The sequence below is a fragment of the Neolamprologus brichardi genome, chromosome 13 (assembly GCF_056152115.1).
Source record: "Neolamprologus brichardi isolate AB-2024 chromosome 13, ASM5615211v1, whole genome shotgun sequence".
NCBI classification, from domain to species: Eukaryota; Metazoa; Chordata; class Actinopteri; order Cichliformes; family Cichlidae; genus Neolamprologus; species Neolamprologus brichardi.
Genome location: NC_142116.1, coordinates 12,077,740 through 12,104,604, shown reverse-complemented (window position 1 = coordinate 12,104,604; position 26,865 = coordinate 12,077,740). Strand labels below are relative to the sequence as shown.

The following is a 26,865-nucleotide window of genomic DNA, read 5'->3' as shown; positions in this document are numbered from 1 at the left end:
CCATCCAAAGTCTTTCCATCTGTTACAACATTATTTAATCCAGTGGAAAATATTTAATGGAAATTTAGCTTCGTTGAAGCTGATTGTAGCAGAAAGGCATCCAGACGATAAGTCAGTGTTTGATTTGATTAGTGATCATAAGCTTATGGGCAAAATGCATTATGTCATCTCTGCAGTAGCTTGTACTCCGTGTTTTTCCTTATTCCATAAATCATCTTTTGACCTTTAAAGTTGCTTTGCAGTGACCCCGTTATGAGTCCTGACACTCAGAAAACAAGTGTTCAGCCTAACAAGGTTCTTAATTACAGTCATCTTTCATACCATGCAAAGAAGCCCCTAACTAATTGGATAAACTGGAAGCAAGTGGCACTTGGGGGTCCTGGGTACTGTGATTAAGAGGTGCTAGCATAATGAATAAGCAAGAGGCCACGGCTTCAGTGGGAGGAAAGCTTGTCTGCCATTTCCTTTCTCAATGGCATCATTAATAACTGCCAAACCCTGGATCCTAATTGCAGGCTGGGACAGTGGCCCAATGGGAGCTGTCGATGTTGAGGCATGCTGTTGAGTAAACACATGCAAGCTTTACAAGAATTACTGCCTGGAAATTTACAAGGCTCTGGATATCCTGCCTGGATGTGCATGTTATGCCCACATTTGAAGCTCTCACAGAGATTTTCCCATGAAGAGAAATGTGCTTCATTGAGTTTCAGCTAAATAGGCTGTCCTTTACTTTTATCAACATTTAATCTTTCTGTGTCTATTTTTTTAAGTTGTTAAGAAGCTCAGAAAAGTTTAACACCTGTTTAAATCAATGGGGGGGGGGGGGGGGGGGGGGCATTAAAAAATCAAATAAAAACACATTCCTTTCCTAAGCAACCCCCCCCCCCCCCCCAAAAAAAAAAAACAAACAAACAAACAGGTAGACAGTTACATTAACTCAAATTATCTTTTTTTTTTTTTTTTTAAAGAGCTCGACTAATTTCATTCCTTCATCTTTAAAAATATTTTATTTCCAGCCACCCAATCATGAAGGAAAATTAGACAAGAAACTTGTTGGTTTGAACTCAGCTGTAGTCTGCAGCAGATTTGCCCTCATCAGCGCTTTCACAGCCTTTGGGTTGGCACATGGCTCAAGCTACACTTTTATTCCATTCATAATGTTAACCTATAAGGTTTTAGACTCTGTGCCATAACCCGCTGGCTGCACTACCAAGCACGAATACCATGCTTTCATTTCAACTTCTCAAGTGTGATACTTCAAATATTTATGTTTTTTCCACTCCATCTCCCTGGAAACACGTTTGAAGGTCTCCTAATAGGATTTTTGTGGATTGATTGAATTGCTTCAGCATGTAACGGTAAACTTTCCATGGCGAGAGGTGGACGAACAAGTATTTCAGACCTTTTCGCACTGAGTAATGACTACCACTGGTACACTGGGGCGCAATAAGGCATTAATTAACGATTATAAACTTTATTTACTCGGGGTTCACGTTATTACGTGACGACATGTCTCGTTGTTTTAGGCAAAACGCATGGCTCCGCGGTAGCAACTTTTAGTTGAGTTGTTTTGAGTTCTTTGCTTATTTTGACTCGTCAACACTCATTTATCTACTCAACATCAATAAAACGGGCTGCATAGTAATAAAAAAATGACCACGAGTATTGTAAATGCCCGAGGGCACTGGAACGTACCAACTCGAAAAGGGTGGGGGTGCAAGTGGTAAATAAAACTTCGCCCCTTGTGTGTTGACATATTAAAGACTTTTAGTGTTTCTGGATTAATAATTATAACTTTACGAGAACACTGCACAACAACCCGGTGTCCCCGTATCCGCATTAGTTTGCTAGCCGGTTAACTTGTTGCTCGTCTCTCCCCCCGCTGACTTGAACTGCATGTGTACGCGGATATTGTTACAATCAATGCTGAAGGCAGAAGCTCAGCTCTCAGCTGCTTGCAGTCTTGCTTGGTCCTACGCTGAGGACGCTGAACTGGCGGCTGCAACTGCGATAAACTTTTTCTTTTTCGCTTTCCGTTTGTTGAAGATGACCTAACCTCGAAAGAGCCTCTGCTAGCCAGGTAGTAGCACGTTAGTTAAATTGTATGCACTGAACGTCTTTGTCTTTGTTTCTTTCACTGCTCTGAAGTTTACTCTGTTCTTGCTGGGTTTCCCCATATAACTTGTAAGGTTACTTTAAGGACACGTACTTTAAGAAAACATAAATGGCTTTTTGGGGGATGAATTTCTTAAAAGAGTATAAACCTTTTTTGTTCATATAAAAATAAAAAATAACAATGTGGCGTGTTAAACTCTTTTTGGGTGACTGCAACTTAATTGTTCTGCACTCAGTTCCTATGGAGCTTCTAAATAAATATATATATATATAAAATAATCTACATGACCGACCTGGTGCTGCTATAAATGTCCCCGCATAATAATCCGTTTTGAGGTTTAGGGGCTTCACACAGGCAGCAAGCTCTTTGAGGCTGCAAACTCCCCCTTCATCTGTCAGGCAATGCAGTGAATCTGAGACTGCTGTAAACTACACAGTACCTGTAGGTGGAGAGGCAGTGTGGTTGCTTTGCAGCATTGACACACAGTTCCTCACCACAACCCATGAGATGATGTTAAGAGAAGCTTTAGTGCTTTGAGTCATAAGGCTTGGCTGCACAAGTCGCACCAATCTCCACCGCACATTTAGGTTTTTGTTCTCTTTTCAGAGAGGAATCTGAAATTACTAAATCTTGTGCTTTTTTTTCCCTGAGCATCAGAGTAGGTACTTTTTTTAGGCTTAGGAGCCCGAAACTATTGGCCACTTTGTTCTTCCTCAATTTCAATTCTGTTTTATCAGCTAATATATAAGGCTGCATCCTTGAAGTTCAACCAAAATATACACTGTTCTTATGACTACGTGACAGAGATGAATGCATTATAAACTAAGACTATGATGTTATACATATATGAAACTGAAACCTACATGATAAGAACTGATAAGATGCTGATAAGAACAATTATAATTTAGGTTTGTTATCCGCTGGCATAGCTATGAGGCCTCTGTTTTGTTTTAGGCTCAAACTGTAAACGAGGACTCTGAATATAGGGCACAGTGGCAGCAGAGCACTAAACTGCTTATTTGTCATCTTTGTTTCCTTTGTGGGTTAGGAAGTGTTGCCGCTTATGTTTTGGTGCTTATATTTTGCCCTTTCCGATGCTAACCACAGCTGGCTGAGCTTTGTGGACACCATCAACACAATACCCTGAAGAACTGGTTTGGTATGAGGGTACATTAATTGGAAATATCTGGGAATTTTCACAGGGACACAGAAGCAAGAGGTCATCCTTGACTGGCTAGGTTGGTTGGTAAACTAAACGTGAATGGACGCATATTTGCAGAAAATGAAATGTCTTCGCAATTGCAAAGGTTAGCTGAAGTTCAGATTGGAAGTGAAGCAGAGTGCTTGGGCAGATTTAATCACCTCTATCAGCATGCCAATAGTCTAGTGACTATTGGCATGCTGATAGAGGTGTCTCACAAATGCGGGTTTGACTTAGATGTAACCTGTTCTGAATACTTCTTATCTACTTTTCCAGGTTGGGGAAGATTTTGATCACTACACAATGCCTTGATTTCCAAAATAAACAATTGCTGGAATCTTTCAGCTTGATGTGAACAAGTTCGTGAATCTGCAAATGTGCTGTTTGCTCTTGCGAATTATTATGTCTGACTAGGAGCAGGGTGAAAGTGATCTGTCCTGGTGCCAGAGGTTCGCAGAGGTCCAGAAAACAAAAGCAATCTGTTGTCTTCTATATGTTACTTTGGCTGTTTTATTTAACTTCTAACACATTTGGAAATGTTGCTACTGGCTAAGCAGGCATATTGAAACAAGTCAATCCATAGGACTTTTTCCAAAAAAGTGAAAACACTCTTCGTGTTGAGTAGGAAGCAGTTTACACATTTTCATCACAGTTCCTGGCGATCGCTTTTTGTACTTAGTGTACTGCAATTGTGCTCAACAACAGCTCTGGTATTGTTCATCTGTAGGCTTGTTTTGGACATACTAGAAACATAATATATGGAGGCAATTAAGGGCGGTGGGTTTTTAAAGGGGATTGCTCTGCACTCCAGTGTGTGCTTAAGACGCACACATTTGCAAGGTCTTTGTGTTGCAGAAAAAAGGCCCTATTAGAACTCTATTCTGTCAGTGGGCAGCTGTGTGCCTGTGTGCTGAGCAAGCCACTGGCCCATTCTCCGTCTGTGTGAACAACTCTCACTCAGTCCACACGCTGACGCACATGCTGCCACTTTCACCCCTCTCGGTCCTTTGCTTTTTGCCTTTTTTGCATTTATTAATCATGCTTTTTCTCCTGTTTTTGACTGTTATTTGTCTTTCTGTTCCACTACTGCTCCACTGTTGCTCTCTTTCCCTCCCTTGTTCCCTGACCCAAGGCATTATGCAAACCTACCAGAAAAGGATTGTTAGCCATGGCTGTCTCTGCCACCATGGTACTCTTTATTCATTTCAGAAGCTTCCCTTTCTTCTCTGTGACCTGCAGTCATAATTGCTGTGGCTTCAGACACATTTAAACTCACCCCACCTTCCCATTTAGTCTTAAAGAAGTTAAAAACAAATACCTCGGTTATTTGACTCTGTCAGTGTATTTGTTTCATTGTCAATATTCCTTGTTTTGTTTATTCCTTCCTCATTAACATGATGGATTTGTAAGTCTGGCGTCAAATCGCCCACAGAGCCACAGACCAGCAGCTGAAAAGAAAAGAAAAGAGGCATTCTCACATACACCAGAGAAGCACTCCCCCAACCCCCCAAGACAGGCACCAGACTCTACTTAAAGATGAAAAGCATTCTGGGATGCAATAGAAATGCTCCAATGAACACTCTGCTCTAGTCTTTATGTGGCGATAGTGAGGAATTATTTAAAAAAGGGAAAGAAAGGATGCCCACACCGTGTTTGACTCTCAAATAAGTATGTCTTTATTGTTTTTTTTAGTCGTTTGCATATGTTGTGTGCATGTGCATAACCTGTATTCTTCTGGAAAACCCCAAATCCCAGGTGAGCCAATATTTTCTCTTGTGTTGCCTTGTGTCATCATAACACCACACTTATGAATGGCAGCGGTTGGCATTCTTCTGTTTATTTTCCTCGACTACTTTGGATTGGCCTTTCCTTACAATATGAGCCAAAGCATAACTCCAGTCTCATTCATGCCGTTCTTTACCGTAGATCCAGGCTGATGAAGGAGTCTCCCAAATGAGTCCTTTATTTATTTAAAAAAAAAAAAAAACAGACAGAGAGAACTGAAAGCTTCTGTTAGTGTACAGACAGCCTTATCTGATGCATTTTTAGAACCTGTTTTCCACAGTTGTGACAAAATCTAAGCATCTAACTTCCTCTTTCAAGTATTAGGACTCTAATTAATAATGACAATCATTTTTTGATATATACTAATGTGACACTTAATGTGTTACATCCTGTCACAAGCAGGGTTGTCTGGTCACACTGGCTTCTCATGACTAGCCTTGCACTAACATTATTATTGATTGGTAATCTAAAGTCATACTTTTCCCCCCCCCCGTGGAGTTGTACAGCATGTTGGTTCTCAGTATTTGGGATGGACTCTGTTTTACATACTTGTTTTACATGCACCTGCATGTCATTACACAGAAGCTCAACAAGTAGCTTGCTGTGTAACATATTAGATTACTTGAATCGGATGAGCTTATTAACTGCCAAATAACAAACAGTATTATTAAGATGTTGTATATGGAAATGTAACTGAAGTATTACAATTGAGTCTTAAGTCAGAGACTGATTGGAATTCTACTGTGTATTACTATGCAAAGAAAGCTCCTGGTCCAACTAGGAAATGTAAAAGCTTTGTCTACGGACATTATCTTGACCTTTACACAGTAGCAGTTTACTTTATTCCAGCACCAATTTGATTTGCTTTCGTTTTTCAACAAAGATGAGTGAAAACAGCGCATCCCACAATTATAATGTGAAATGGCTTGTTTAAATTATTCCCAGTCATCACTGTTGAAACTAACAGATATGTTTTAAATTGATAATAAGTCTTCTTCCTATTTAGCGCTGCTTAACATAGGACTCACGAGTCCAACATTTACTGTATGTGGTTATTTCAATGAAAAAAACTTAAAATGACACGTCTTCAGTGGGATTTTCAAATATCTGTTTTACATTCCTGGTACACATTATGCTGAGCAGTCAGAGGGTCCATATGGTGAGCTGAGCCCCCTCATGAATGAATGAATGGGCTGATGGAATGCTGCTCATAGTTTTTGTTCTGAAATTCTCCCACCGATACTCACTAAAAACTCACCCACATCTCCAAAAAATGTATGTAATAGAGCAGCAGAAAGTAATTGATTAATTACTCAGTGCTGCCAACATATTTTAGAAACTATCGGTGGAACTTGGCTCCAACAGGGCCGCATGGCTAAACGGCCTCCATCTCTCATGATGGTATGTGCAGCACTGTTTTGCATGGCGGCTTCATACACAAAGTCAGTGTAATTGTTGTTTTGTAGAGCCCTTCTGCTTAGACTCCTCTTGCATATTACAGCAGACCTACTGTATATCTTTATGTTAATAAGCATGAGTATGTGAAAGCTTATGGCTAATTAACATACCATTGCATATGAATATTATAAAAGCTTATTTTTCAATCTAGATATACACAGTTTGGCATTTACACAAATGCCTTTTGTGCTCATTTGGACTGCACACTTCACCACAAAGCTTTTCTAGCTTACCACTAGTGTCATATTCAATGTCAGTGAGGAAGCAATTCCTTACTGCTTCTCCAGTCACTGCTGTCACGAAATCATCTTCATTTGTTTGATTTGACGCCATTGTGCTTCACATAACAACAGAAGCACTTTTAATCTCATATCGGTTGCAGCACCATGGGCCACTGGCTCTATACAACACTTTCATGGACTACTTACATGCTGAGGACACTATATAGAAATCAACTGGTTTTAAGAAAATGTATTTGTAAATTATGAGCTCTATCATTTTAGTGATTACAGTATACATGATAATATTTTGTGTTAGACTGAAGATGACTGCTGCAAGCAGGGTTGTTAGAATTTGGTTAGCATTGCTAAACTGTACAGTAGCCACATCTCTCTGACAGTTTTTCAGATTGACTTTGACTCATTGATGACTTATGCTTCGACTACTGTTAAAAATCTCGTGTAATAGCACTAGTCAAAGACTGTTAATTTTCAAGCGTGTTGAATTTTTGGATTTGTATTCTTTTCATTAGACAATGTTGAGTTTGGATTGGAAGGGGGGGGTGTATTTGTCTAGTAATTTAGTAATTTGTTGTTTTTTTTCTCCTTCAAACTAGAGTTATTATATTGATCTTTAAAAATCTACTATATAGGGTACTTATTAGATCATTGGTACTGACAGTGAGTATAACATCACTTGTTTGTACAGCATAGGAATGGCCCCTCCTATTGAGCTAAGCAATTGCTTGGGATTGCTAGCAGAACTGGAGCCTCTGGTGTATGTAATGTACCCCTAATGGATTAGAGCTCTAGTGTGCATAGAACAGAAAATGGAAGAAACTACAGGCAGAAAAGCAAGGATTGCTGGGTCAGTTGGAGAGGACAGTATAATTAGTGTGGTACCTACTCAAACACCTTATCCTATGCCTGTCAAGCTCCTTAAGCTTTCGGTTAACTAAACCCTAGTCTAAGAAACAGAGGTCAACCCCTAATAAATTTAAGGCTACCCTAAATAGAAAGAGTGTGGTGTGTTTGCGGGTTACATGTCACAGTGCTTCACCTTAGTAAACTGGCCTTGCTCAATAGTCCAGTTTCCTATGACAAACAGATTTACTGATAAAGACTGATGAGCTGTCCAGACATTATTATTCACTAGATGGGTGACATCTGCCTTTTTCACATCACCAGTTGTCATTGTTGTCTTCTGTTGTGTGCTTGGCTGCTATGGCTACCTATTAAAATCCTAGAAACAGTGTACTACCTAGCAACTGTTTGGTGTCTTAAGTCAGAGTGAAACTACCCCAGGAAGTATCAGAGATTCATTTTTGTGGGAAAAAAACCCAAAACAAAAACTTTGACAATTTTACCTAACATATAGTAGATAACATATCCGCTCTCAGGCTGTAAATCTATGATTAAATAAATGTTAATGTGAAATGATGGTAGAATATGTGTATGTGAAGTTAACTCGTTGCCATAATGCTCTGTGGATATCACTTGGGTCTTTCTCCTTTCATGTATTTAGTAATGAAGTCAGTATGTTCCACACCCAATTCAGCAGTGGCATGTCATGTGACCACAAGGGAAGTAGAACTCCTGCGGTGCAAAGGGAAGTGTGCTTGCTTATGTGAATTATGTTAGTGTCTTCATGCCAACGTAGTCGAGATAAGAAGACCAGTATTAACTGGACTTGCAAGTTAATTCTAAAGAAAGCTTTGGGGTTCATGTTTACTGCTCTTATTTCTATTGTAGATCTGTTGTTAAGAGTAACAGCAACTTAAATTGGAGCTTCAAGGCTGTATTCATGCAGAGATTAATGGTCATTGTCATGAGAGAAAGCATTCAGGGTAATCTCCAAAAAAAGGCCACAACTTGACTACTTAAAATACATAAAGTTTCACTGAATACGCTTTTCAGTGTTTATGTACCTTTGAAGGAGTAGACGGTACTAGGGTGATAGCCAAAAGATTCAATGGTATGTCTTGACCTCACAGACCATTTTTACAACCTCGACCACATTATCCAAGAGAGGGGTCGCTGTGTGTTCACCCCGAATTAACAATGGACATCTTAGGCTTTCACAAAAGAAAGCCTCCTTTATTCTTTTTAAGGCTTTCATTTAGTTTCTCATGGACATCTGAACTATTTAAAACAGGTGTCAGTGTCTAGCCTTTTCCGACATTAAGTGCCACTTTGATTAAGGAAAACTGTGACAGTAATTAAATTTAATCTTATCAAAACAAGAATATGATCTGCCGAGGCTTTTCAGCCATGCCATATTTTGAATATTTGGGCTTCAACATTTCATTAGTGCCAAATCAACTGGTTTCCTCCAAGTACAGCAACTGATCAAAGTCCTGACACCAGACGCACTCCACACAAGTATGCAGCAACCAGAGCCAATTAGTGATGGACACCAAACACCCCGTTACAGAACTTTAGGGGCGGCGCAAATAGGCTTCTATTTATCTGCCTGTACAAATCACAGCCTGGGCAAAGAGCCACATTATCTTAGCTGCTCTTTCTTGTGCCCTCCTGAGTCACTGACTATTGTGAGCCTAGAGCTGCTTTCTGCAACCCAGCATACACAAATCAGTTCTTGAAGTACCAGTGGATTTGAACCCACTTATGGTCAAAGTTTTGTTAGTTTGATAAGTTACGACTCAGCAAATATCATATATATTTGAGATTTATTGGGAAAGATTTCCTTTATTTGAATCAAATAGGGCTGAAATGGGATCTGACAAAACAATTGATGAACCTCAGTCATTTTATCCTTGACAGGCAAAGCAGTATTGCAAGTTGATCTATAGCAAGTGGAAGTCTTTGACTAAATCAGTCGGTGCTTTGTGCAGTGTTCACTGTTTTGTACTGTTGAGCTATAAAAAAAGTAATTAGTATAATAAAAGTATTAAGTTAAAAAAAAAGCACCTGTCCCATCACATTTATCATAATATGAGACTCTAATGAAGGGAGAAGTAGCTCTTCCAGTTTCAGTTTTACGCCTCATTTAGTATCCACAATGTCTTCTCTGGTATCTTAACTGTAAAGGATGAGATAAATCGCCATTTAAGTCACTTGCCTTTGTTTGATGATCAGCCTGACTTATGATAACAAAAATGACATTTTTCTGTGTGGGACATGCAGCTGAGTTTGTGAGATTCTGTCTGGCTTTATGAAACATATTTAACTTAAAGCTTTGTAAAATTGATAGTGTAATGTAAAGCTATTTGATCATAAATCATAATCACAGCTATTTAACAATTGTTCAGTTACTGTGGAAACACAAATTTACTGAGCAGTAGATTTCCTCAACAGTGCATTTCCTTCCTCAGGGGTGGGGTACAACACTCACTATCACAAATCCCTCAGCCCACAGTACAGGTTCCACCACCCTGCAGTATTGTCACAGCTAGGCAGGCCTTTGAGGTGTTCATTTATGGCCCCACAGATTTTATCTTTGCACCATGAGACAAGCACATGAGTGAAACAGGTCCATCTGCGGCCCTTTAAGATTGCTTTCACAACGACATATTATCCGTAGGATAAAACCAACTTCTCTTAAGATGGTATTTTTCAGATGTTCCAACCTTACCTGTCATTTCACCAGTGCTTGGTGAACAATGCTTTTGTTTTCAGGGAGGCAAGACAGGAAAAAGGTTGATGTTGTGCTGGATATATAAAAACACAGTAATGATAGTTTTTATAATCTTTGAAGACCAAAGTTGTAAAAATGATATTTAATTCTTCTCCCAGTGGAGTGTAAAAGGGACCCATGAAACCTCAGATGAACTGATAATTTCCTGGGTTTTTGTTAGGACTGACATCTAGTGAAACAAAAAGGCTTTTCAAACAGTGTGATGTAGCCAGCAAGGACTCTTGCTTTGAAGAGCAAAAATCTGATCGGATCTGAAAATGGCTCTGCACAAGTGCTCTACACAGCCCATTAAGCTCTGGTTTCCCCATCATGAGAAGTCGGTTCATTAAATAAGCATGGCTCCAGGCTTGAATTCACACTCGGTCTGCCCTCTCCCATGACCCTGCTTGCCAGTCACTACACACACAAGTGCAGGTTAGCATAAGCAGACATGCATGTACAGAAACACATGCACAGCTAGCTCAAATTCTCAGTGTGGAGATGCTGTTTCAGCCTTGATCGGACAAGTCACGCTTCCTACCTGCATCAGTCAAACGGCACAATATAACAACCTTTACACACAGCCGTCACGCTCCTCGACCCTTATTCTGATTAACACACACATACACACACACTGCAATACATTGCCCCACTTATTACTCAGTGTCACTTCTAATCAGTAGAGTAATCTGCAAAACTGATTATGAAGAACATACTCTTTACTTTTTACTCCCACTAACAGTACCACCTTCTCTTGCTTGTGGAGGCCCGGTTGTGCTCCACCGACTCTCTGAAATGAATGGAGATAATGGGAGTCATATGCCGGCTGTTGGTTTCAGGCAGGCCTACATGAAACATTTATTTACTTAGTCTTTATGTAGTCATGGGGCTGGAAACAAGAAAAGGGACAGAGATGACATTGTTAAGTCGGAAGACATGACTACACTGGTTTAAAAAAACAAAACACTTTTTATCGATCCATGTTGTTGTTTTTGTTCTGTTTTTTTTCCTCTACAGAAGTCAATTTTTTTTCAGTGGTGCACACTTCTCCCTAAAGCATCTTGTGTAAGTGCAACAACCCTTACTTAACACAAAACCACATGTTTCATGGGCAGGATAGCATAGTAGGCCTGGAAGATCCATTAGCCTCATGTGTTGCTCTGGAGTCGAAAGCTGTCATTAGCCAGCAGTTGATTGGGGATCTGAACTATGCTGGTACTCTCTAATTGGATACTGTCAGTGTGTTTGGTGGTTGGTAAATGACGGAGTCCAAAGTCACTGCAGCTACTTTTATTAAAGAAAGCATAACTGAACTTGCCCATCCTCCGCCATAGTCATTCACATGCATTGAAAAACATCAGAAAGGCTGAGTTGAGCAGATGTGACAAGGCATGTTTGTCCCAAAAAAAAAAAAGATATAGACCATCTGCCGTACATATAAAGCTTTTAACGGTTGTGTTTACCGAAGTAGCTTCTGTCTGGACTTTGCTATGTGTGGGTGCAGGCAGTCTTTGAGTTAACCGCAGCTCCATATATGCTTCTTTTCTGTTCGTGTTTTCTAGCCACATCTGTAGTCATGTGACGTGGGTAATGTCTTTTCCTGGATTAGCTAAAGCTAGCCTACTGTTACAGCATGTTTAGATTCCCTCGTGTTCAGGGTAATATTGCTGACAGGCCAAATGTTCTGTTATCCACAGGGATGAGGAAGCAGTTTAACATATATCAGCACATTTTGTTTTAAAGCTAGTAGGTTGATAGGTGTGTGTATGTAGTGTGTGGATCTATATCGATGACTGAAGTTGCTGTAAGTTTTCGGATTTTAAATGATGAATGGAAAAACTTGTGTGCATATAGCAAACATGTATCGCATTCAACCGTGCCCCTTTCAATCACTGTTATGGGTATGTTAGTTAAAGCAGTGAGGAATGTAGATATTGAAGTGATTTATCTGTGAATGACAGTTATCACCTTACAGATTGATTAAAAAGGCAACCTGTTTGTATTTGTGAGAAACCTTTCTCTCAAGACATGTTTTAAGGCAAAAATGCACATGCCATGCTTTTTGTGTTTGTGAAAAATCTTAATGAGAATGGCACGGAACAAGTTAAAGCAGCCACAATTGGGGTTAAGAAGCCAGATTTGGCACACTATTGATTGTTATGGCTATGCTTAAACCTGAGCTTTATTTAGGCCCTGCTTCTTGCCCATGTCTTGCAGCCAGAAACATCCTTTGCACTTTAATTCAATTAGTAATGTTTTTATTTCCCTTTTTTTCCATGAATACAGAGATTGGCTGACATTTGAGAGACCTACCTCCACCACCTTCACAAGTACTGCTCTTCAAATGGGAAATCTTCCTCTGCTTTTTGCCCAAATGCACTGTCTGCCCTCCGCTCTCATATAAGATGGCTGCCTGTGGCCTTTTTCTGCACCTGAACAGACTGGAGCAGAGCTACTTGCTACCATGGTGATTGTTTTCTCACAAACACTGGAAAAGAAGAAGGCTGCCAATGATGTAACGTCCAAGAGCATTGAGCGACGGCTGGTGAGAGAAACTTTACGTTTTGACTTTCACACAAGGCAAGCTTGTAGGTAGTGTACCCACAAGCATGTTAGACCATGATAAGTTGTTCACTAAAGGATTTTAGATGTCTTTAACTGTCATTAATATGATAGATACATTTTCACTTTTGAGGTTCTCTTACTCAGATGAGACATTCAGTGTGAGCTTTATAATTGTCCCTTGAAGACAAAGAGTTCTAGGATGTGTTAGCCTAGAACAAGAAGGAACCAGTTCCCTAATAAAATAAAGGGAACTGGTTCAAAATCAGTCCAAAATGTCAATGCATGGTGGATCAGTGGTTATAGCTATTGGCTCACAACAAGAGGGTTTCTTCAGGAGCTTTTTGCTACTAGTGGAAAAAATTGTGGTTTAATGTTGACTGTGCCAAGACAGTCTTGCAAAAGACAATGTCAAGAGTTTCACATCCTGAGACTGGTTAACAATCCCCTGATAATCACTGGTTGCTTGGGAAAAATGTGTATTCTCCAGCCGGTTGGCAAGTGGTTGCAGGACATTGCTTGCAGTTGGTGAAATTGGTTGCGAAGAAGAATGCTGCACTGAAAACCTCCTCCCAGATTGTTGCAGCCCCCCATAGTACTCACCAACTACTCTGAGCGGTAGTGAAATGGGGAAAATTGTGATGCTGTGCCTTTTGAAATTTGTTAGTTTAAACAGTAAGGCTCAACTTCTATTTTACAGGCTGCAGCACTTTTTAACTCCCCACCAAGCAGCAGTGAAAATGTAAAGAGTGTTTGCACAAAACTACAGGTGACCGTGGCAATATTCAAGCAAGCAAGTTTTTGGTACAGCATACTCCTTGCGACTAATTACACACTCAAGGTGTCGGTGGCCTCCAGCAAGCCAGTCAGGAGAATAAACGTTATTCTTTAGTGAATGATCTGTGTGACTAAAGCTTTAAAAAAGCAATGTATGGAACAAAAAAGAGCTTTTTTAAATTTCAATCAAAATGTTATTTTTGGGGTGTCACCCCTGAGAATTATTTCACTTTTTTTTTTTTTTTTTAAACCAGCACCTAGGTTTCACTTCTCAAAGTAAAATAGGGGTTATTTACATTTTATTTTTATCTCACTACTCCATTCAGACAAGCACGGGAGAGTAGTTTTCACTTTCCCGCTTTTATCATGCTGCTTATATGCAGTTTTTAATCTACAAAATCTCAACACTCCTTCAAGCGCTTGGATGGTGAAGGATCACAAACATTTCTTGACACGTTTAACATCAATATGATTTGTTCTGAAACATCCAGGAATTATTTTCTTGGGCCCAACAAGTCTTAAAAGTTTCTCTTTTGTTAAACCTCGGAGACTGACGTAAGTCTTATATAATATACTGTAAATGTAATCACATGCATATTTTAAAAAAAAAAATCAAAAAGGCTTATGGACAGAGGTTCTTCACTGCTACCTTTACACTCATCAGCTGCTCACGTTAAAGGCCTGGGGGTTTAGTGTACTAATTCTGTCATTTGATCGTCTTCTATGGCACAATAGCCTTTATTTTGAGTTCTAGGCTTGGTATCTTAGAAAACATTTTTTTTTGTTGTTATAATAACCTCAAGGCGAGTCACTGCAGTGAAATGTGGCATTTTCTTTTTTGTCCTGTGTGCAGACAGCCAACACCCTCTTGTAAGAAATGAACTATGGGATGGATGGGTGTCTGATTAAAAGATAAGTGGGTGTAGGCAAAACTGTTTTATACTCCCCTAATAGCCTTTGTACCTTAAACCCAAGAAATAAAACAGGTGTTTAGTTTAGTTAAAGGTTCTTTTGTATTGTAAAATCATCGTCCAGCTGTCCTTGAAGGTATTTCATGCACCCTGCAGTGAGTTAAAGGATAATCTTTAGGAAGTAGTTTCCAGCTCTGACAAAAGTGAAAGTGTAAAACCAGTCCAAAAGAGTGTAGTTCACCCACTGGATAATGGGCTACACTCTTGAATCCTTGAGTTTTAAGTAGCAACAATAGCAGCAATGGTGTGTTAAGCTGCTTGTGCTAGCTAGCTAGCTTGGGTAAGTGTAACTGTAATTTACTATGATGTCAAAGGACTTGAGACTTAACTAGCTTTAACATTAGAAACTATTTAAATGCGCAAGTCTTAAAAAAATGTATTAAAATTTATATACAAGCGTAAATTATTATGAAGTGTAAATTAGTGCATTTTTTTGTTTAGTAAGCTCGTTGGGAAACACCCTATATATTCAGCAAGAATGGAGCAAATTAGCATTCATTTGGAGTCTTTATTCATGGAGTCTAATGCTCACTCTTTTGTGCGCTGCTTATTCTCCGCCTCCTCTTCAGAAATGTATCTAATTCTTTAGTCACCCGCTAGTTGCTGAGTATGAGCTAGTTGTTGCTGTGAACCAAGACGGTAAACTCACAGACCATAAAACGTAAACAGTAAGCTTAAAGTAAGTAACCATTTGCATTGGCTTTGGTTGACGCAGATCTTTGACTATTTCACTCTGGTCGTTTGGCAGCAGCATGTAAATAATCCTGACCTCAAAATGAAGACAAATCAGTCTTCTCATTTGATTTGAGGGCTGAACTTTTGTTCCTAGGCTTTTGTTTCTGACTTTTGCTTTATGTTCGCCTGTGCCCTCAACAGTGTGAGGTCCCCACCATGAGCAGAGGGACCACCCTCCTCTCCCGTGGAACCGTAGGTGAGTTATCTTCATTATCACTCGTTATGTCTTTCTGTTTGTCTTTCCCCCTTTGCTCCTGCTTCCATTTATTAAACGCCATCCCTCTGTGCTCTGCATTTAACATCTGGAAAATAGCAGTGGCTAATTATTTGTTAAAAAACATTTCACAACTGATATAACACAAGTAATTGTCCCCTTTAATTCCCCAATAAGTTGAAGTATCAAAATCAGCGATTGCAGTTGTCTTGTTGTTTATCCCCTGCCACACTCGATCACTCACTTCTCCCTTTTTCCATCTGTCACTCATCCCCCACTCATGATCAGAGTGCACCTGCCTCCACACAACGTTGCACAGCACTCTCATGGGAGTGAACTGTAATTGAATATTCTGCTGCCTATGTCAACAATTTCCCTTTAGCTGTGTTTGTGTAATTATCCTCTGTGTTAAAAGAAATACTACTGTCAATACAAACCCAGCTATCTCCCACTGCCCTCTTTTTTTCTTCCTCCCCCCCCCCTCCCCCCCCCCCCCCCCTCTTTCTTTTGGGTAAAGATTTTTCCACTGTTAATCCTGACATTAAAATTGGCTAGCGTGTTTTGTTAGTTCAACCACTTTGTCTTTTGCTTTCAAATGGTGGCCTTTTGAAGTTCATCCCTTTCTCCTTTTGTCCAGTTGTTTTCCTAACATTCCTGTCAGGTCGTCACTGTAGCCCCCGTACATTGTTTGTCCAGCCAAAACAATGATTTCCGTCCAGTAGTCTGGGAGAGAGCGTGCCAGAATTGGAGGCAAGCATCCAAAAGGATGGTTTTTGGATCAGCAAGGGGCTCTTTTTGACAAAAGCTTCAATAGAGTCGAACTTAGCCACACTTTACTGTAGGTGTATTATCCTCCACAAGACTCTTTTGTCCCGATGGTGAGACAGCTGGAAATTCATACTGCTTTGACGCATATCCTACTAACCACTTGACTAATGGGAGTGACTGCCCAACTGTTTCACTGGCTGATTCTTATCATAATGTGTAGTTCATGTTTTTGGAATCAACGTTCTTGCATGTCCAAGTTTTAAATAGTCAGGAATGTTACTGCTGGAAACTTTAAAAAAAATGGCCAACATAGCAGTCAGTGGAGTGAGCTGGTTCGTGCTGAGGAAGAGAATTTATTGTAATCTGGGTTTTTTTTGTTTTGTTTGTGTGTGTGTTGGTGTTTTAAACCACAGCAATATTTATTTATTTACATATTTAACTCTAAAAGTAATGGAGGCAGAAATGTGTTTCTCATGCTCGGAAACAGTAATGTGCCAGTAAGAACTCACAGCTGAGGTTTCACTGCATGTCCTGCAGCTGTTTATGTGAAAAACAAGCAGACACAGTGATCTTGTTGAGTCCTACTGGGCATATAGTGTGTTATACTGAGCATTGTGACTTTTTGGGGGGTGGGCAGCCAACTTTTTAAGACTTTTAAAACATTTCCATCTTTGAATGCACTGATGTTTGTTTGTTTTTTCCAGAAAATGACTTTTTTGACTATTTTTTTCTTTCAACATTATTGGGAATTTTCAGTCCAGCTTTCATTACAGTTACTGAGGAACAGCACTGGTTTGAACTGTTCAACTGGTAGTTTTATTTCCTCTAGGCATAACCTTGTCAATCATGTTAACACAAACAACCTCCCACCCCTTTTTTTTGTAATTCTCCAAAGCTCATGATTTCTTTTTTTGTTGTTGTTGTTGTTGTTTCTACTTAGCTGTTTCTTTCTTCTTAGTTAAATAGCTCACCATTGCTGTAAGCAGACAATAATCTCCCTTTATTCTTCCAAACAGTTTGTTCTTACACCAACCAATCCTCTTTGCCTTAAGCTTATTTCTGCTTGTGTGTTTCTTTGTGTCTTTGTTGTTAAGTACCAAATTATCCTTCCAGATATTGCTGCTAGAATTCATCATGCTCTAGTTAACAAATGCAGTTTTTGCTTAATATTGCTTGCCGCACAGATAAAGATGTGTCAGAAGGGCTGCTGTTGAGGTCAATTAGTGTGAGGCTTTTATGTTTTCCCTATTACAGAGGCAGATAGATGGTTGGATATGGGGCGAAGCTGTGCCATCCAGCAGAGAGCTCCATGCCAGTCTGGTACTCCTCTATGGGATGTGACGCCTGATCACAACAGCCACTGTGCCAAGGAACCAGGCAGCACCACAGCAATCACCAGCCTGATAAGAGATCTGAGTCTCTGCAACAGCACTCACGCCGCATCCGCCACTGCACACTACACCACTACGGCTACCAGCCAAACTCCTACGGCACCCCCGAGCAAACGTCAGTGTCGCTCTCTGTCGCTCTCTGAAGAATTCACTGGCTTCCGCTCATCTTGGAGGCCCCAAGGGTCCCGAGTATGGACAACGGTTGAGAAACGAAGGTGCCACAGTGGAGGGAGTGTCAGAGGTGGGGGAAGCCATTTTCCCACCATGCAGCGTAGCTCCAGCTTTAGTTTGCCCTCACACTCCAGCATCACTTTTGATGGAATCCAGGACCTGCCATTCTTCAACCAGCCGCTGCCTCTCCACCCTCAATTCACTGCCTCTCCAGTCTCCCCTACCTCTCTTGCCACACATCATCACCACTCCCAAAATCACGTCTTCCTCAGGCCTCTCTCACTTTCCCATGAGCAGATCAGCCTGCCACAACACCAGAGGGAAGAGGCATCGGAGACCAGCTCTTCAGACTCCACCCCAGAGCTGGGGAGACGAGCTAGCCAGAGAGCCAGGGGAAAGGGGTGTTTGTCTCGGAGCAGGTCTCAGCCCTGTGTGCTAAATGAGAAAAAGGTCGGCATGAAGCGCAGGAGACCAGAAGATGCTCAGGAGCAGCGGCCCTCCCTGGACCTGACAAAGATGACTCAGGTTAGCTGGAAATGTTAAACATATGTTGACGTGCACAGACAAGCACTTACATATTCATTGATTTGAATGCATTCAATTGGAATTTGACTAATTTCAGAGTTTAATATTACATGTGTTTGCTGATTGCACACAAATGAGTATCAGCTTATTTCTAATCTTGCTTTAATGCTGGGAAATGCGCTCTGTTGCATTCACTTTAATCCTGAACCAGATGCACTTACAACACAGACAAATGCTTTTTTGTTCTTAGACTAAAGGGAAGTTCAAGACATCTTCAAACAAAACTAAGTCTGTCTCTTTCTCTCAGAGTTTGATGAGGGAGTGGATTAAATTAAACTGTATTAAGTTTTCTGCGTCGTCAGTCCGAGGCTTCGAGGCTAAGTGATCTCAGGCTTTCCTCCCTCTAGCTTAGGGAGCGGTACTTACTAAGAAAGCATTCCTCATGTTCAGTCACGCTGCCTTGAACCACGCTCTAGCAAGGCCCTCTCGGGTTTATAATTTCATTAACTCTGTTGGGTAAACAAGTCCATCCAAAGGTTGGACTTCTCACCATTTATTTGCTTCCTCTCTGCAACTCCTACCCAATATTTCTACCTGTCAGAAAAAGCAGCAGTGAATTATGGGTATATTTGGATGCACAGAGCTCTGGATTGATCTCCCATGTCAAGGGTTTTTGTTCTTTTGTAAGGTGAGAGGAAACAGTGCAACAGCCAGAGAGTAAACCCAAACCCAAAATAGATCCAGAGAAGTATTTTAATGACATGAACTCTTTTGATATTTGGCAGTGCTGTGTTTCTTCATTTTTTCTAGTGCCCTGAAAGATCTTGATCTGATTCTTGTATCACATTCAGCTCATTATTTATGTGAATGCTCTGGGAATTTTACACATTGTCCTATTTACCCATCCTTTCCTGATCACTTAAGTCATTTGATACTCAAAAATCATCCTTCACAGTACCTTGTTTCAGGAGGATATTGTAATTTTCCTGTCTCTTACTAGAAAGTTATCATCAGTTCATCCATATACCCCCCTTTTCCTTTCTGGAAATAATATTAGTTCCCAGCCAGTCATACTTAGGACCTAGCCAGGGTTGGATTAACAAGCCATTGGTAATGGAGCCTAGCAAACATGTTTCCCCTTGTATTGCTAGCTTCTAAGAGGGGAAAAATCAGGCATCCAACATATAAAGAACGAATCCACAAACACACACATAGAGCCAGTTTTACATTAACTCGACTAGGGCCGTTCGATATAACGATATATATCGGATGACGATATAAAAACGTCTATCGTTTCATTTTACGCTATCGTTTGTTTCGTGGTGTCGCAAAATAAACTGTTTACGGCAATATTTTTTCAGCGTTTTGATGGTCACTGTAGTGGCTATATTACTTTCCTAAAGTTCTCTCTTTCTCTTATATTTAATATAACCACACTACGGACGGACATGCGCCTGTTTTTATGCGTTGTCGTTAGCAACAACGATGGTAACGCCATCGCGTGTTCGTTTGTTTATGTTCCACATAAACCTTTCACAGTAAAGCTCAAGATCCTGTTGGGACTTTTCAAAGTAAACTGAATCACGTGAAATAGTATGCAGAGTATTGACGGATGAGAAGCAAAAAAAGAGCCGTCAGGTGCTAAAAAATAGATTAGACTCAAACGTTAGGACAGGCTTTTCCCCGCAGCATGCCGTGTAATAAATACTCACAAAGAAAACGGCGGCCGTTACAACTTATAGAAAAATAGATATTTTCACGCATCAGTTAAAAACTCGACTCCAGGTACACGACGCCCAGCTGGAAACACTTCACGCAAGTCGAGCTGCCCGAGATTCACAGAATTTACAGAAAATGTTAAATTTTTGTGATTTATATCGTTATCGGGCGATAGATGTCTTATATCGGGATATGAGATTTTGGTCATATCGCACAGCCCTAAACTCGACTTGCCATTAGTCATTGCCATTACTCTGCCAGTTACAGATTATTGTCAGCGAATGATCTATTTTCAAAGGTTAGCGGGTCAAAAAATGTTTTCACTTGTAAGGGGGTTTGAGTCGACTTGCATGAGTGCATGTTGATGAAAGGAGTCCGGTCGTACAGGTTAGATGGGTCATTTCAGATCTACTGTAACCATGTTTAACTGCTCATCCTCATGCACACCCCAGGAAAGTTACCAGTAAAGCATTGCATACAACAAAGATAGTATGATTAATATGTGCTCCCTTGCTTCATTTTCTTTTCCTGTTATTGAGACTTGATGTCAATAACTAAACCAGGTCAAGTGTGGCCAGGAACTTAAACAAGCAGGGTTGTAATATCTCACTCTAAGTTTAATAAACCAAAAGAACAAAGAAGATACCGCTGGAGATTGACATTGTTGTTACCAAAAGTGGTTGACCTTTGTGAGAGTCTAGGGAAAGAAAAAGATCCCAGCTGGCAGACTGTCTGGAAAAGGAAGTGTTAATGTGGAAAACTAGAGCTGGTTACAACCTGTGTCTGATCTACTGAGGATAGAACATGCAAAGTACTGCCAGGGTTGGGAATATAATAGATTTCACCAACTCTGATGGGAAATCAGTTATTTAATGTGATCTTTCTTCTGACGTTATATATTTGAGCATCACAAGACTTCTTAACTGGCCTCTGTGTTATTGAAGTGGCAGTTTTTTTCCCCCCTGGTTACGCACACACAATTCCTCCCACTCTTTCTCAAGAACTGGGTGAGCCTAATGAAAACATTATTACTTTTCATACCTATGTAAACAGTAGATTTTTTTTTTTTTTTTTTTACTGTAGGTGTGTTTTGAGTAATGCTGTCTAACATTGATTAAAAGAATAGCAAACATGTTGTAGATGGGGCAGGAAACTGTGACATTTGTCTGAACTGCAGTGGATACAGACAGGTGTTGTTTGATTAATTTTCTATGGAACGTGCGCCAGAGACTCGCCGAGTGAAGGATCATGGTGGTCAACAAGCCCTCAGTGTGAGTTAGTGGAACATGGTGTAATTTGGCCTTTAGATTCCTCGACCACGTCAATGAAGGCGGGTGTGAATTCTGGGGATGCATGTCATGCTAATCAGCTATAACTTGACTACCGTGGGGATTTACATGCAGCCACCCCCAAAATTCCTTGAATGTCCTCCCAGTCAGCCACGTAGATAAGTTATCTCTGCCTGCCCTTCCACCTTGGCCTGTCATTGTTGTCTTTTTTTGGGGGATAGTTTTTTTGTTTGTTTGTTTTTTTTAATGGACTGGCTATTGGGCATAGCAAACTCTGTCCTTCACTGAATGATTGTTGACACTTCTTGCACAGTGAATTTGAGGAAGCTGTGTGCTTAAGTCCAGCCTGGTCAGTTAACTTCAGCTGGGCTATTGTCCATTTTTGTCCAAAATATTTAAATGTGTGTGTTTGCGTGTGTTCGCGTGCTTGTGTGTGTGTGTGTGTACAAACTTGTATCCCTCCCGATTAATATTTTCTTTCTCCTGGCCCAAGTTCAAGCTGCACTGGTCTTCCCCTCCTTCTTCCATCACACACACTTCATTCCTTGGATGGCAGACATGATGATCATAACTGAGCCCTGCATGCTTGTGGGAACACCTAGGTAGGCGTCTTGAGGTGCAGCTCTCACCGGGTATAATGACATGTTGTGACTTGTCATAAATGTGCATTGTAGAGCATCACCAAACATTAGTCTGTAGTCACACATTATTATCGCCTACACTTTTTCAACATCTGACAGCCCAACATTTTAGTCTTTTATCATCATCTTACCTATGGGCATTTGCATGAATAAGCCAGGCATTCTGTCTGCAGAGGAGTAAAATAGTAGATAAATACACACACCAAAACAAAGACTGTGTGCGTGAATGTCTGTTATAGTCTCCTGTCTTTGCTTGCCGCTCCTTGTCCTCTCTTTTGCTTCACAGTTGTTTGTTGCTGGAGGTCTGATTGCATGTCATCCTCAGACCAGTGTGTCGCTGAATGTTTATGTGACCTAATTTTGGCACAGAGCTAAACCAAAGAAGCACCATCGACTCGTATACTAATAATCTGAAGTTGCACAGTGAATGCAATGTAAAGTACCTGCACCTCTCAGTAGTGTACTATATGTGTGATTGTGGTTGTAGTTTGGTTCACAACAGGGCCTTTGCATAGCATTTAGCTCGGTGATTTTAGTTGTTTACCCAAATCATCAGGAGGGTATTTGCCTAACCTCCTGGCATGTGCTTATGCTTCTTCGACAGCAGCTGCCTTTTGAACCCATGCTCTAAATAACATCCTTACAGTCCAAGCCATTGTTGTGTAGATCACGGTATAAAATAATCCACACTCTCTATGAAAACACCACTTAGCTCTGAAATATGTGTTCTTATAGGATTTTGGTGAATATTAAATGTAAAAACAAAAAAGGTATAAACCAATCCAGTGGATCTCATGTCTTGTTCACTTTTTCTATTCAACATTCAAACATGACTTGCTGGAAGGCATGCGTGGCTGTGGTGGACCTGATGTGTCAGATATAACTGAAAACCATGCTCTCATTTCCCTTAATGTGTATGGCAGCGTTGATGAAGTTGTATGGTTAAACCATGGTACTGTTTGGGACTATGCTGAGTTTTGCAGAGGCATGTATACAGTGCTGTGCAAAAGTCTTGAGCCACCTTTCATTTCTCTGTATTTTCTTAAGAAAATGTAAAATGTTTTTTTTGTTCTTTTTTTTGTTTGCTTGGGGTTTTTTTTAACATGTGAAAACATACAAAGAAGTGTATCTTTATTCTTCAAAAAAGCTTGAACTCACTTAGGCAAGCTTTCTTGGAATGTATTTAAGTATACTTCGGGAAAATGTCTCCTGGCATCGTGAAGGACATTCAAAGCTCTTCTTTGGATTTTGACTGTCTTTTGTTTTGTTCTCGGCTCTGGGGAATGTCTAAAGATACAATGTAAAATCGATTGTTTCCTAAGTTATCTATTACATGTAGGCATAACATAGGTTCATCCTATGTAGTAGGTGCCTTTTTTATGCTTGAGTGATTTATAGGTCAATGTTAAGTGGCTTAAGAAGTACCAAGGAATGAGTGAAAATGCAGCCAGTGTCTAAAGAAAAACTTTAAAAAGGCTGGCCCCAGACTTTTGCACAGTACTGCACATGTTGTAGCTGGAGCTGGAATGTAGGGTGCTCTTGGTCAAATTATCAGTGATAGAGAAGTCACTTGAGTGAAACAGAGTAATACACGGCAATGATTGAGCTGCATTATTGACTGGTATTTCTACTCTTGAGTATTACAGAAATTTATATCATCATGGGAATACTAATTATCCTTTTAAATTATCCGTTTAGATGACACTGTTGCTTTCTTTGGCCTTATTTATTAATTTCTTTACTAAAATAACATGATATTGCCTACCCTGTCAGTCCAAAGTTTTTGACTATAAGATTAACAGGCCCAATAATTCCTCTTTTGTATTTCTGCTTCTGGTCAATGTGCATTTTATTTTACAGAACAGATGTCCCAGACCCATGCTATTTAAATGCACTTGCCAAATCAGCAAGAACTGAAAACTGAAAGGAGCACATCACCAAGACTCCAGAAGTTCACTTTATTAGTCATAGTCTTTAAAATCTGCTGTATAGTATTTTCTGTGGATTAGGACGAGATGTGTAGAGTTTAAAATCTTTCAAACTCCTGCTTCAGTTTTTGTTGTTGTTTTATTTTATACTTTTTCCCAGTAGCTTTGTTTGTGCTTGATTAATCATTTTTGACTAAAAGTAGAAATCTGCTCTTATATTCTTTTAAATTTTTTATTGTGGTTCTCCAACCTTAAATGAAGTGTGTTTCTAAATAGGACATTTGAGGATAATAACTTTAAAGTGGTTTTCGTCTGTGTATGGTTAGATTCCTGGTAATGGCAGTGGGTAATATGAGATATGACAGGTCCAGGGTAGCGAGCCCATGTGTGTGGTAATAGTGATTTGTGTGTGTACATGGGTGTTTTTCATCTGGCAAAGCTGGGTACACAGCAGAAATTTAACCCTGCTCCCTCAGCCTACCACCACACCCACCCAAATCCCAGTCAGGCTCAGTAGATTTTATAGAAAGCATATTGTATAGAGACAGCCTCTCCACCTCCTTTCTCTCTTGCTTTTGTCTCCTCCTCTGCTGTGATAATTAGTAGTGGGGTAATACCAGGGGTTGAACTGAGAGAGCAAGAGCTCTGAAATCCCCTTTTCCACTCCAGTGGGGTAACTACAGCAAAGGCCTCCCACTCCTCACATGATCACCTCAAGCGCTTTCAGTTGAAGCATGGTGTGTTTGAGGTACTTGCATGTAAAGTTAATCCTGAAAAAGTGAGCTAACCTTAAACTTAGCCAGCCTCAGCCTATGTTATAGTTTTCTCTTGGACAGGGAAACAGCAAGCCTGCTAAAATGAGATTTGAGAAAGGGTGTCTCCAAGCTCATTGTAAAAGGAAAGGCAATGTCTCAACACATGCTAGGGAACATTAGAGGTGTCTGTCATGAAAGCCTGGGCTTTATAGAGAAAACCTCATCTCTATTCACCTCCATGCCTCCAACATCTGCTGCTGAGGGCACTCCAGAGATCATTAACCCCTTCACTGCGCTGCACGGCTGCCTTTCTTTGTTGCAGAGAGGAATTCAGGGTGGAAAGAGAGCATGAAAGCAAACCGGGAGCCTTTGTGAATTGAGTCTCTTTAAGGTCAAGTTTTGAGAGCAAAAACGCAGGCAATTGTTCACATCCAGATTGTCCCTGGCACTCCCTAGTGTGAGCTACAAAACATCATAACAACTGTGAACAACAATGGCTGAAATAAGAAATGTCTTTTACCATACAGGGATGGGTTAGGTATGTGTTTCAAAGTGGTTTCCAGTGATAAATAAGCCTAGAGCACAGTTTGACACGAGATACATTTTGTGGTTTGGTGCTCATTTCAGTGTTTTGCTCAAACAAACCAGAGGGTTAGCGTTCTGTGTATACTCTCCAATGCCTTGTGCGTGTACTGGTGTTTTTGCATGTTTACATGTTCACATGCCATCAGTGAAAGGGAAAGCCGGCTTTTAAGATGCCCAAACTGAAACCCAATCTCAAACTGACATTCTGGGAAGCTCTGAGCTCCCTGACATAGTCTTTGACTTCTGTAGCTCTTCATCAGAAAGAGGCCATGATGTGAACGTGTGCAAAAATGTCCAGACTAACATGGTCTTTTCTTTTTCTTTCTTGTTTTTTCAGACTTTACAAAGCTTAAGCTGCCCTGGATTTTCATCTAGCGACAACTGCCAGTCAGTCCTGTCCCCGCCCACCTTCAACTTAATCGACCAACCGGATTCAGACTTCACAGGCGTGTCTGAGCTGGGACTAGAGTCATGGCAGGAAGTGATAGGAGATGACGAGGAAGAAGATTCATCTTACGAGGATAGCGACTCCGCTTGTAGTGTGGACTCACGGCCTGGGTCTCCTGTAGGCATCGAAGATGGTAAACGCACCCTCTGGAAGGGTGACTGTGGGACACAGAGGGACATTTTTCAGCTTGGGGGAGAGCTGGATCTTGAACAGATCGAAAGAAACTAAACTTTGCATCTACGATTTTAAGACTGCGTCTGGACTGTTATGGAGAAATGACTATTAAGATAAATATGAGGAAAAATAATAGCTAATTTTGTAAGGGAAAGGCTTTGAAAAGACAAGGATGGTGATACATATGATGAAGCATTGCATATGTTGCTAACGGCTGGCTTCTTTAATGACACCTTTGCCTTGAACATTCTTACTGTTTGTTTAAAAAGCAGTAACCTTAGTTTGTTTTGTGTTTTTTTTGTTTTGTTTTGTTGTTTGTTTGTTTGTTTGTTTTTGGATCAGATATTCAGCTTAACTCAGGAGTGGGAAATTGAGGGTTTGTCTTAAATAAGTGTCTCAGCCCCCCGCTGTCTTTTAACCTGATGACCTTTCCAAAGTCAGCTAACCTTAAGTTTGTAGTACTGTAGCAGTAGCTGGGCTCTCTTATATTTAGCTCAAATTTGTTTTTCCAGAGAAAGTGGAGGGCATCAACAATGGGGTGACACAGAAAGAGGCAAAGACAGACTTACCCTTGGCCTTCCTCTTCATCTTTTGTGCACACGTGAAAATCTGATTTGTTTTTTTTTTGCTGAATGTAGGCTCAATAAGCTTTATGTGGAGTTCAGAAAATGTAAAGTGCCTTCTTCTGGATGCTTGCTGTCTCAGTTCTCTTCAAGAAACTTGCCTCAATCGAAGCCACCTTTTCTGACCCAAATAGACAAATTGTATTTTTGAATTAAACACTGAATCTCAAATTT

At 40.3% G+C, this 26,865-nt stretch overlaps 1 protein-coding gene across 1 annotated transcript; it reads left to right on the top strand.

Annotated features, from left to right (window-relative positions):
- Positions 1–1,920: 1,920 nt before the first annotated feature.
- On the top strand, positions 1,921–26,865 carry LOC102780078 (protein FAM53B-like). Its single transcript, XM_006783710.3, has 5 exons — positions 1,921–2,080; positions 12,702–12,960; positions 15,602–15,656; positions 17,697–18,529; positions 25,784–26,865. The coding sequence occupies exons 2-5, from the start codon at positions 12,880–12,882 to the stop codon at positions 26,120–26,122; spliced, it is 1,308 nt and encodes a 435-aa protein (XP_006783773.2). The 5' UTR covers positions 1,921–2,080; positions 12,702–12,879; the 3' UTR covers positions 26,123–26,865.